The sequence below is a fragment of the Fukomys damarensis genome, unplaced genomic scaffold (genome assembly GCF_012274545.1).
Source record: "Fukomys damarensis isolate Sample0158 unplaced genomic scaffold, DMR_v1.0_HiC HiC_scaffold_23, whole genome shotgun sequence".
Lineage (NCBI taxonomy): Eukaryota > Metazoa > Chordata > Mammalia > Rodentia > Bathyergidae > Fukomys > Fukomys damarensis.
The window spans coordinates 59,943,784-59,955,062 of record NW_022900935.1 but is presented as its reverse complement, the minus strand read 5'-3'; the positions used below and the strand labels follow the sequence as shown (position 1 = coordinate 59,955,062).

Here is an 11,279-nt window from a genome sequence, read left to right as displayed (position 1 = left end):
CCTGACAACATCCATTTTTATTGGTAATTATCATTCCACAGATGAGGGAACAGGTTTGGATGGAGATTAAATTACATGCCCAACTTCTCCCATCCAGTACTGTTGGAGCAGGGATCCGAGCCTCAGCCTCTAGATCCAAAACTCTAGAGGCTGAGGGCCCTATTGTAGGGCAGTGACTCATTTTCTCATGCCAATACTTCTCCGTCCTTATGCTGGTCCCAAGCCATGGCTCCACCAGGACACTGCTTGCTGTTTGTGCCATCGGTTCCCTGGCCCATTGCTTTTTCACTGAAAGCCCAAGAAAAGCTCAGAGGCGGACCCTCAAAGGCGGGGTACTTCGTAGAGACAGAAAACCCGTCTCTCGACTCCATGGAAAGGTACATACCAAGAAATCCAGTCATTATCCCCCACCCTAACCCCGCTTCCGGATGTGTGCAACATGAGCCCGATCCCCTGTGCAGGGACACGGGAGGTGGGCGTCCACTTATGGTCCTCCTGCCCTTGGTGTACAGCAGCTGAGGTCTGCCAGGGAAAGAGACTTCAACAAGCTTTAAGCTCGCTCGCCACAATTTGCCACTCAGGAGCACAGCCCACGCGCAGGCGCGTTCCAACAAAAGGCTCCACCCACCAGAAGCGTAAAGGGCGGTGGAGTCCGCCCCTATCCCATCAGCCTGGGCTGCTAGGTCCCGCTCTCTCCAGCCCCTGCTATCTCGCCTCCTCCATCCCGTCCTGCTCCGCGGCGTAGGGGCAAGATGGCTGCTGAGAAGCAGGTCCCGGGTGGCGGCGGCGGAGGCGGCGGCGGTAGCGGTAGCGGTAGCAGCGGTGGAGGCGGTGGACGTGGTGCGGGAGGAGAAGAAAATAAAGAAAACGAACGACCTTCAGCCGGCCCGAAGGCAAACAAAGAATTTGGGGATAGCCTGAGTTTGGAGAGTATCCTAGAGTTGTGGCCTGACTCGCAATGACTACGTGTCTATCTAGAGGGCTAGGGGCGGGAGAGGCGGCGGGTACTGGCACGTCCTGTGCCGGAGCTGAGGGTTGCAGTTTCTTTTACCTTTAGACACTCAAACATCCAGGGGTCTGTTCCTCGATCGGTCTTTTCCTCGCTTCCCCCTCGCCCTCCTTATCGGGCACGTTCTTTTCTTTCAGGTGGCATAGGGATACCAGGCTGGTTTCGCCTCCTTCCGTGCAGTTGCTCACTTGGAGGGCTCGTGTCAACATTGACACCCTCGCCATCCGGCTGAGCGCCTTCCTTGATACCTCCGAGCTACTCAACGGAGAGGGGAAAATGCAGTCTTGACATTTCAGTTTAATACTCTTGTCTGACAGCTGTCTTAAACAAGCTAGTAAAATGGAGAGCTTGATGCTTGGCAAGTGGAGGTACAGATTGTTTTGAGAAAAAGCTTCTCTGCCTGTTTTGTATATAACTTAGCATAGCTTGTTGATATAATTTGTATAGTTTTCTTGGATCTATAGGCATTTTATCTTGTAGCCTTTGGAAGAATCAGTTTGTAGTTTTCATTAGTTTATATTTCAGTTGTGTGCTTGTAAGACCAGTTGGTGGCTTTTTGACATGAAAAAAGTGGAGAAAATATAGATGAATCTCTGAAATGGCACATTCAGCTTGATACCTTAACATAATTAAGCTTTTAGAGTTTTGGAGTTTGCTTTTTTGGGGGTACCGGGGATTGAACTCAGGACCTTGGACTTGCCAGGCAATTATGGTGCTACTGAGCTACATCCCCGACCCTGCAGTTTACTTTTTAATATGGTGGTATACTTCTTGCAAATGGTTGTAAGAATGCCCTGCTTTAACTATAGACTCTAAATCCCACTCTCTTTTTTCTAATCACCAAAAGAGTCCCTTTACTGTTCACTGTTTAAAAATAGTACCTATAGAGCTGTGCATGGCGATGCGTGCCTGTAATCCTAGCACTTGGGAGGCTGACACAGGAGGATTGCTGTGAGTTGGAGGCTAGCCTGGGCTACACGGTGAGTTCAATGCCCTGTCTTAAAAAAAAAAAAATAAATAATATCTATAGAGAAATGTTAAATTCTCGGTCCTTCTTTTTTAATTTGAAAATAGTAACAGGTCAGGCAGTTAACTTTTCTGCAAACTTAGTCCTGTCTTATGTATGACAAGGTAGCGATTAAAAATGGTTACAAAAGTTTTCACTAGTTAATGTACTAAGAATTCCACAAATGTTTAATGTACTATGGTTCAACACAAATAGAGACTAATGGTATGGGTACTGATTTATTTAGATTTTTGCTACTGTAAACTTTTCCTTAATTTTGACTCTAGTTCTTCAGATTATTAAGGAATCCCAGCAGCAACATGGTTTGCGACATGAAGATTTTCAGAGGTACAGGTTAGTATCCTGTGTAAGATATGTGGAGATCATTGTGGGATTTTCAGACTTGGTTTACTTTGGTTAGTATCTCACTTACTCTGCTATTTCAAAAAGCATAACTAGAAAGATCAGCCCCGGACTTATACTGAGTTGTCAAAAGGTATGTACTTTTTAAATTTAAAATTTTGTAATTGAATTTACTTTAATAATTGAATTTACCTATCCAGGCGTGGTGACACATGCTTGTAATCCCAGCTGCTGGGGTCGCTGAGGTGGGGAATCACAAGTCCATGGCCAGTCTGAGCAATTTAGTGAGACTCAAAATTGAAAAATGAAAAGGGGGCTGGGGATATAGCTTAGTGCAAGGCCCTGGATTCAACTCCCAGTACTGCCAAAAAAGAAAAAAAGTGTAGCCAACCTTTTTATCCATTTGCCTCACAATAATGCAGGCACATTTGGAGGCTTCTGTTGCAAATGGCAGGTGGTCATAGCAGTTGTTTTTTAACTTAAGCATATTGTAGAGTCTCAGTTAAATTCAGTGGTTTTCAGTATTTTAAACATTATATGGGGCAGTTTATGCAATATAAAAGAATTCAAGTTGTAAAGCAGCTTTTTGTTTTTGTTTCTTTGAGACAGGGTCTTGCAATGTAGTCCAGGCTGGCCTTGAATTCAAAGCAATCCTCCTGCCTCAGTCTCCCAAATGCTGGGATTACAAGCATGTGCTACCATACCTGGCTTGAAAAATAAATTTAATATTACTCTAAAAAGTAGAATAGGTGCCTAATGTATAATGCAATTTATTACTTGAAAGCATATATCTTACTATTTCTGTAGGATGTTATCGACACTGACTACCTAATGTTAAAATACATTTGTAAAACACCCTACATCTCAGCTTCTTTTCTTTTTTTTTTTTTTGTACTAGAGATTGTTCTAGGCACTGGAGACCATTAAATAGCAAAAGCTCTTAATCTTAAGAAATTTATGAATCACATGTACAGAGTCCACCAAAAAATATGTAGATAATTCTACAGTTTGCTGTACTAATAAATGTCTGGAAGCTAATGGCCATCACTTTGAGCACCTCTTGTAGTTGTAGAGCCAAAGGTAATTTATATTAATCTCATGATGTCTCAATAAATTCAATATTCAAATATTTATAGGTCCAGAAATTTAGCTCAGTGGTTCCTCCACCTGCCTTGCAAGTACGAGATGGCCATTGAAGAGGACAAAAGTGCATGGCGGGCAGAAGACAGCAAAGCAGTGAAATAGTGAGAAAGCAGTGGCAGCAGCCTGCCTCTCCCTTTTGTCCCTTTCAAGCTACCCCTGGTTTGGGTGGTGCTACCCACACCTAGGGTGGTCTTCCCGTTTCCCATACCCAGAAGTATGCTGTTATGGCTTATAGCTAGATGTCCCTCCAGAGCCTCATGCAGTCTTAGGTGGAGCTTTTCAGAAGTGACTGATCTAGAGAGTGTGATGCTAGGATCAAGAATGTGATCCTAGGATTCTTGGTGCGATGCTAAGATTAATGGTGCTCCACCCTGGGTGTAAGTACTGTCTGCCCTAAGTGTGGGTAACCTGAATAGCATATAAGGACAAAGAGAAGGCTGCTGCTGTAGCTGCTTGTCACCTGCTGCTTTTGCTATCTTCTGCCTGCCATGAACTGTTTCTCCTCTGCCATCCCCTCTGCCATGCCACCCTCTCCTTGGAGCCAACCAAGGACTGAAACCTCTACAAGCTGAGCTACAGTAAGCCTCTCCTCCTTGAAAGTAAGGTATTTTGTCTCAGCAAAGAGAAAAGTAACTAAGACATAAACCAAACCAGTTAGTTAACTGACTGACTGATTTAGACAAAATGCTTGTAGTTCAGGCTGGCCTCAAACTCTGTAGCCCAGACTGGTCTTGAACTCATAGCAATCCTCCTTCCTCAGCCTCTTGAGTGCTGGGATTACAGGCATGTGCTACCATGCCTCGCCTGTGGATTAATTTATTCATCATATGCTCTTGATCTGAAAAGTCCTTGATCTGAAAAGTCCCACCTGTGACTGCGTCTGTATACAAGCTATAACATTCTCCCTGGTCCCCCAAAACTCATGAACATCCCTTTATGCAAAAAACATTTAGTCCATCTTTAAGAGTTGCCAAAGTCCTAACACTTTTTTTTTTTGGTACCGGGGATCAAACTCAGATCCTTGCTTGTGAGGCAGGTGGCGGAACCACTGAGCTAAATCCCCATTCCCCTGACACTTAGCATTGCTGAAAAGTCCAAGTCCAAAGTCTTTGAAATTTTAGACAGACTTAGCCGTGAGCCCCTGTACAAATAAAAAGAGTTAAATACTTTCAACATACAATGGCATAAGATAAACATTGCCATTCCAAAAGGTACAAATAGGAATAGGAACTGGATGAAAGCAAGTCCAAAATCCACAGGACGAACATTAAATCCTGCAGTTCTATGTCCAGCATCTGAGGCAATCTGGTGAGACGTGCACTCCAAAGGGCTTGGGTGGCTCCACCCCAATGGCACCGTGTGTGGTTGTAGCTCTCATGGCTTCTCTCTTGGTCCGGCTTGGCTCACTCCTTGCAGCTTTCCTCAGATGCTCCACATTCCTGGCTTCTGCAGCCTTGTGAAGTCTGCACCGCACTTTCTGCTTCACACAGCTTCACACACTGCCCTCTTCAGATGCACTGCCTGGTGTCCCAGGCTTTCTTCTGAAATCTGAGTGGAAGCCTTTCTGAGCCCACTCTGGGTACCAAAATCTGTATCAGTCAGTACTTGCTAGAGAAACAGATTTAATGCAAAATATGCAAATATGTAAAAATTTATAAGATGGCTTACATAAGCTGCCCACACAGTCAGGTGTGGAAAAGTGCAAAAGGCTGTCTGAACAATCCAGTCCTGTACTAATCCATATCAGGAGGCTGAAGGGTCTACCACGGAAGCCAGGAGACAGCATCCAAAGTGAAGGCAAAGACTGGAGCTCCGCCAGAGAAACAGAAGCAAACATGCCTTCTTTGTTTCCCTTTTTATACCATCCTTGTGGCAGTCCTTGCTAGGCTGGGTCTCCCACACCCAGAACTATACTGAGCCAATTTAGTTGGGCGTTTCTTGCTCAAGTTGGTACAGTTAATTATCACACTGGCACTTTTTAAAAAACCAAACATGGGGCACAAACCTGTAATCCTAGCACTTGGGAAGCCGCAGCAGGAAGATCGCAAGTTCAAGGACCCTGTCTCAAAAAAACCCAAAAAATAAAAAAGTAAAATCATAACCAGATTACTATTATCCTACTTAAAATAATTCCCTAGTGTCATCTTATAGAGTGATGTAAGTGATGTAAAAATAGTCTATGCGGTTTTCTCTGATGTCTTTAAAATGTCTCTTAAAAAGATGGATGGGCTGGGGATTTAGCTCAGTGGTTCCGCCTACTGCCTCACAAGCACAAGGACCCGAGTTCGATCCCTGGTACCAAAACAACAACAACAAAATTTGCAGGTACACTACAAATAATAGGTCTTTTCTAAACTATTGAAAGTAAATTGCCTATCTGATGCCTATCATCCCTGAATACTGCATATGTTTGAATGATAGACCTTTCCCACAAATCTGCAAGTAGCAATCAAAAGTGGGGAACTAATGAGAAATTACTGTGTTCTAGCCCTCACACCCTGTTCGTGATTCCCCAGTTATCCTAATAATTTCCTTCTGGCAAAAAGATCCAATTCAAAATTGTATGTTGTGTGTAATTATCATGTCTCTTTAATCATAACTGTAGAGCTATTCTTTTGTTGATTTTCAAGATCTTGAGACTTTGGAAGAGGAGAAACCAGTTATTTTGTAGGTGTCCCTCCTTTGGGGTTTATTTTCTGTTTCCTCCTGGTGAGACTCGCATGTGTGTGGCATGGGTGCTTCAGAGGTGATGCTGAGTTCTCATTGTACCCATCTGACCACCACACACAACTTCAACTTGTCCAGCTTCTAGCGTTAACTTTGATTATTAGGTTGAGGTGGTGCTGGCCAGCCCCGCCCCCAGAAAGTTAGCCCTTTTCTCTTTTTAATTACTATTTTGAAACTGACTATCCCATTTTTCATCAGGTTTGGAATGTACTCATTCCTTGAATGTATCTGTATGCGCTCAGAGTATTCTATTTTTTATGACTGATAATCTGATTTTATTATTTTGATGTTTAAATTGAACCAGTGGAATTGGCCAATGGAAGCCCCTTTAAGTTGGCTACTGTGACCTTTAACCCCCATTTTTCCTTTTTTATTTTTTCTCTTGCTGTGCTAGAGCTGGAGCCAAGGGGCTTGTGCATGCTAGGCGAGTGCTCTCTACCAGTGAGCCAGCTGTGTCCCTAGCCCATCATCTTTCTTAAAGTCAGGTTTATTGAAGTATTTATATACAATAGAATGCATTCTTTTTCAATATATAGTTCTGAGGTATTTTTTTGTTTTTTGGTTGTTTTTCTTTTTTTTGGGTACCAGGGATCAAACTCGGGACCTTGGGCTTGTGAGGCAGGCGGCAGCACCACTGAGCTGAATCCCCAGCCCTAGTTTTGAGTTTTGATAAATGTGTAGTTGCTGCCTTCCTTGCAAGTACAAGGACCCAAGTTTGATCCCTGGTACCAAAAAAAAACCAAAAAAACCAACTGTGTAGTTATGTAGTCACTGTAATGTTGCATTATAGAACATTTCCATCATTTCAAAAAATTTCCCAGCTGGGTGTGGTAGCGCATGCCTGTAATCCCAACATTCAGGAGGCTGAGGCAGGAGGATTGCCAAAAGTTGGAGGCCAGCCTGGGCTGCATACTGAGTTCAGAGCCAGACTGAACTACATAATGAGACCCTAACACAAATCCCAACCCCCCCCCAAAGAAAAAAAAGTTGTTCTGCAATTTCCTCTTCTGCTAATCGCTGAACTGATTTCTCTCTCTTATAGTTTTACTTTTTCCCAAATGTTATATTAGTGGAAACCTACTCTGTTGTACCCTTTTGTGTTCAGTTTCTTTTTCTTAACATAATGTTTTGTGGATATTGGGTATTTAACCCAGGGCCTCATACATGCGTGGCAAGCACTGAAACACTGAGCTACATTCTCAGACCTTTGTGTTTTTTATTTTAATACAGGATGTCACTAGGTTGCCCAGGCTGGACTTGAATTTGTGAGCCTCCTTCTTCAGCTTCCCAAGTAGCAGGGATTACAGGCGAGTGCCACCATGCCTGGCTGACAATGCTTTCCTGAGATTCATCCATGTTACGTGTATCAGCCCGCTTTTATTGCTCAGTAGGATTCCCCTAAGGAGTAAACTACAACCTGCTTCTTTAATTCCTTTTTGAGGGATATTAGTTGATTCCTCTTTTTGATTCTTTTTTCTAGTTATTTTATAAATTTATACTGAATAGTGTTGTATTTTATTGGGTTTTTATTTTATTTTATTTGAGGTGGGGGGATGTTGTGACAGTGTCTCACTACGTAGTTCAGGCTGGCCTTGAACTCACTATGCAGCCTAGGCTGGCCTTGAACTTGCATCAGTCCTCCTCCCTCAGCTTCCTGAGTGCTGGGATTCTAGGCATGTGCCACCATGCCTGACTGGTGTGTGTGTGTGGTTGTGTGTGTGTGTGTGTGTGTGTGTGTGTGTGTGTGTGTGTGTGTGTGTGTGTGTGTGTGTGTTTTGAAATAGACATTAAAATTAACCTCTTTTTAGTCAGGCGTGGTGGTGTACACCTGTAATCCCAGCACTCGGGAGGCTGAGGCAGGAGGATTGCTGTGAGTTAGAGACCAGCCTGGGCTACATAGTGAGTTCCAGGTCAGTCTGAACTACCCTAGTGAGACCCTGTCTCAAAAAACAAAACAAAACAAAACAAAAAAATTAACCTCTTTTTATTATTTTTTTCTTTTTGATGGTATTAGGGTTTGAGCCCATGGCCTTTTACCTACTAGGCAAGTGCTCTACCACTGAGCTGTATCCCCAGCCCTTTTAAAAATTTTGAGACCCTGGTGTGGTGGTACACAGCTATAATCCCAGCACTCAAGAGGCTGAGGCAGGCAGACTGCCATCAAGTCTCTCAAATAGTGAAAGCTTGTTCACTGAGTTGCCCAGGCTTGAGTTGAACTTGTGATCCTCCTGCTTCAGCCTACGAATTAGCTAGGATTGCAGGGGTGTGCCATTATGCCAGCCAAAATTAACCCTATTAAAGTGTATAATTCTGTGGCATTTAAATATATTCACATTGTGTATCTCCAGAAGTTTTTTTATCATCACAAATGGAAACTCCCTGTTAAACACTAATTCTTCTTTGTCTTCCTATGTTCAACCCCTACTACCCTCTATTCTGTTTTCTATGAATTTATTCTAAATACTGCATTTAAGTAGAATTGTACAATATTTGCTCTTTTGTATCTGACTTGTTTCACTTAGTATAATGTGTTCAGAGTTGAGGTGGTAGCAGTTATCAGTACTTTTTTTTGTTTTGTTTTTTGTTTTTTTGGTACCAGGGATCAAACTGGGGTCTTTGGGCCTGCAAGTGTGGAACCAGTGAGCTAAATCCCTGGCCCTGTGTTTCACATTTTGGCAATTTTGTTAACATTGTAGGAAGAGTTTGAGGGAAGTAATGGCGAGGGGAGGGAAGTCTGATCGGAATAGGTCGAGGAGAGAATGAGAGGTGATGGAACAGAGCAACAATTGACCTTGAATTGAAATTTTATTGTGAAGGAAACAGAAAAACAAAGGTAACTGGGTGGAGGTGTGAGGTTAAAAGATTTTTCTGAGTCTGTGTGTGGTACCTTTGTTAAGTTTAAACAAAGTGGGTGCAAGTTTCTGAGTCCGATCCCTGGCACCCCCCAAAAAAAGAATTAGAAACAGCAAATAAATATATTTTTAAATGTTCAAAAAAAGGGGGAGGCCACCTGCCTCACAAGTGCAAGGTCCCGAGTTTGATCCCCAGTTTGATCCCCAGTCCCAAAAAATCAAAAAAATGGGTCCACTGAGCTGAGTAACTTGTGTTTTTCACCTAACATTGTGATGATCCCTACCAGTTACACTTGACATTCTCGATTTGTTGACCCACTCCCACTTTGGAGGATAGAGGTGGGTGGTCTTGTTTTATTCTTACTCGACTTTTTTCTTGCTTAGATTAACAGTTATAGTGCTTAAGTCAAAGGATTTAGGGATACAAGTTTGATAGGAATGAGCTATTTGCTGATTTTCAAGGGAGTAATCCTGTTCTAGGTTTTTCTTTACACAACAGATTCTTCATGGGAAATGTTACTCTCCAGGCTGACAGTTGCTAGTAAACATATGCTTACTTACTGCTGTCCTTATGGTGGGTAATTTAAGTAGTCCTGAACTTGTCTGGTGTAGCAACTGCTGCAAGTCAACAGTTGTGTATTTGAATCTTGATGACAGCTTCAGTCTGAGATGCTGGGAAGATAGGGTTTAATTCTCTCTCTCTCTCTCTCGCTCTCTCGCTCTCTTGCTCTCTGACAGCTAAAGTTGAAATGCACTCTAGCATTCTCTCTAGTGGGAATCTCTTTAGACAAAGATTATTAGTTATAGTCTCCAGAACCAAAAAAAGATTATTAGTTATATATCCCCAAGGAGGGAGGATTGTTTCTTTTTTTTAAAATACTATAGTTTACAAATTGTTGCAGTAACAAAGAAACCAAAAAGAATTTTAGGATTTTGATAAATACATCTATAGTGCCAACATTTTTTTACCAGTAGTCTGCCTCCTTCCCCTCCCTCCCTCCCTCCCTGCTTTCCTTCCTTCCTTCCTTCCTTTCGGACCTGGGGATGGAACCTAGGGCCCTCTCTCTGAGCTACATCCCCAACCCTTCTATATTTCTTAGGTTGAGATGGGGTCTGAGTTGCTAAGTTGCCCAGGCTGGGTTCGAACTTGCCATTCTCCTTCCTCAGCCTCTCAGAGTGCTAGAGTTCACCTCTGCCTTTTCACTAGTTTGTATTTCTACCCATAGTGTGTGAGTGTTCCATTTGATTTTTATGTAAAAGGGTAAATAATAATTGAAAGTAATGCTAAGAATTGAGGGAGAATATCCAGATTCAATCCAGATCATTGTCTCTCTTGCTCTTTTTTCTTTCTTTTTGGTACTGGGGATTGAACTCAGGACCTTGCGCTTTTTTTTTCATTGAACCCATGGTCTCATGCATACCAGGCAAGCACTCTGTCATTGAGCTATACCCCTATTCTTTTTTCTTTTTTTAATAATCCATGGCCTGGTAACTTTTAAGATTGAGATGCTGATGTAATATTTAATTATCATTTTGTATTGCAAATTATGTGGTCTATTATTTTGATTTAAGGGTTGGTAAAATTTAGTATTTTACCCTAATACTTATTGAAAATCTGTGTGCTAAAAGAAAATCTGTGTTCTAGTCACATTGTTAAGGCATTGCAGGAAATGTGAAGATAAAACTGTGGTGAGAACATAATTATGCTGTAATAAAAGAATAGAGAGCTACGCGAATGCAGAGAAGGAAGGCTCGGCACGGAGGTGGCATTCGTGGTATCTCCCAGTGGTCTCACTTTCCTTCACACGTGCTTGCACTTCCCTCACTCATGTCCTCCCTGCCCTCTCCTTGGCATGTATCTTCCCCTCCTTCACATCAGTCTGAATTCCAACCCATCCTGGTTTTTTAGAGGGAGAGGGGTTGGCATTGAGAATTGAACTCAAGTCCTTGTGTGTGCCAGCCACGCGGTCCTCCACTGAGCCACACCCCACTGCCAAAGTCGCTTTCTTTCAAGGCTAATCAGCAGCCCACTCCAGCCCAATATGTTACCAAGAATAGAATGATTACTCCGTTCATTGGTACCATGGGATTGAACTCAGGATCTTTTGTGCTTGTGAGGCAAGTGGCAGCACTCCTGAGCTAAATCCCTGGCCTTTTTTTTTTTTTTTTTTTTTTTTTT

General features: G+C 42.7%; 1 protein-coding gene across 1 annotated transcript in view; it reads left to right on the top strand.

Annotated features, from left to right (window-relative positions):
* Nucleotides 1-677: 677 nt before the first annotated feature.
* The window catches only part of Srp68 (signal recognition particle 68), a 36,746-nt gene continuing 26,144 nt past the window's right edge, over nucleotides 678-11,279 (top strand). The window contains exons 1-2 of the mRNA XM_010618432.3: nucleotides 678-930; nucleotides 2,303-2,369. Coding sequence (XP_010616734.1) covers nucleotides 753-930; nucleotides 2,303-2,369 — 245 coding nt within the window. The 5' untranslated portion in view covers nucleotides 678-752. The remainder of the gene's footprint in view (nucleotides 931-2,302; nucleotides 2,370-11,279) is intronic.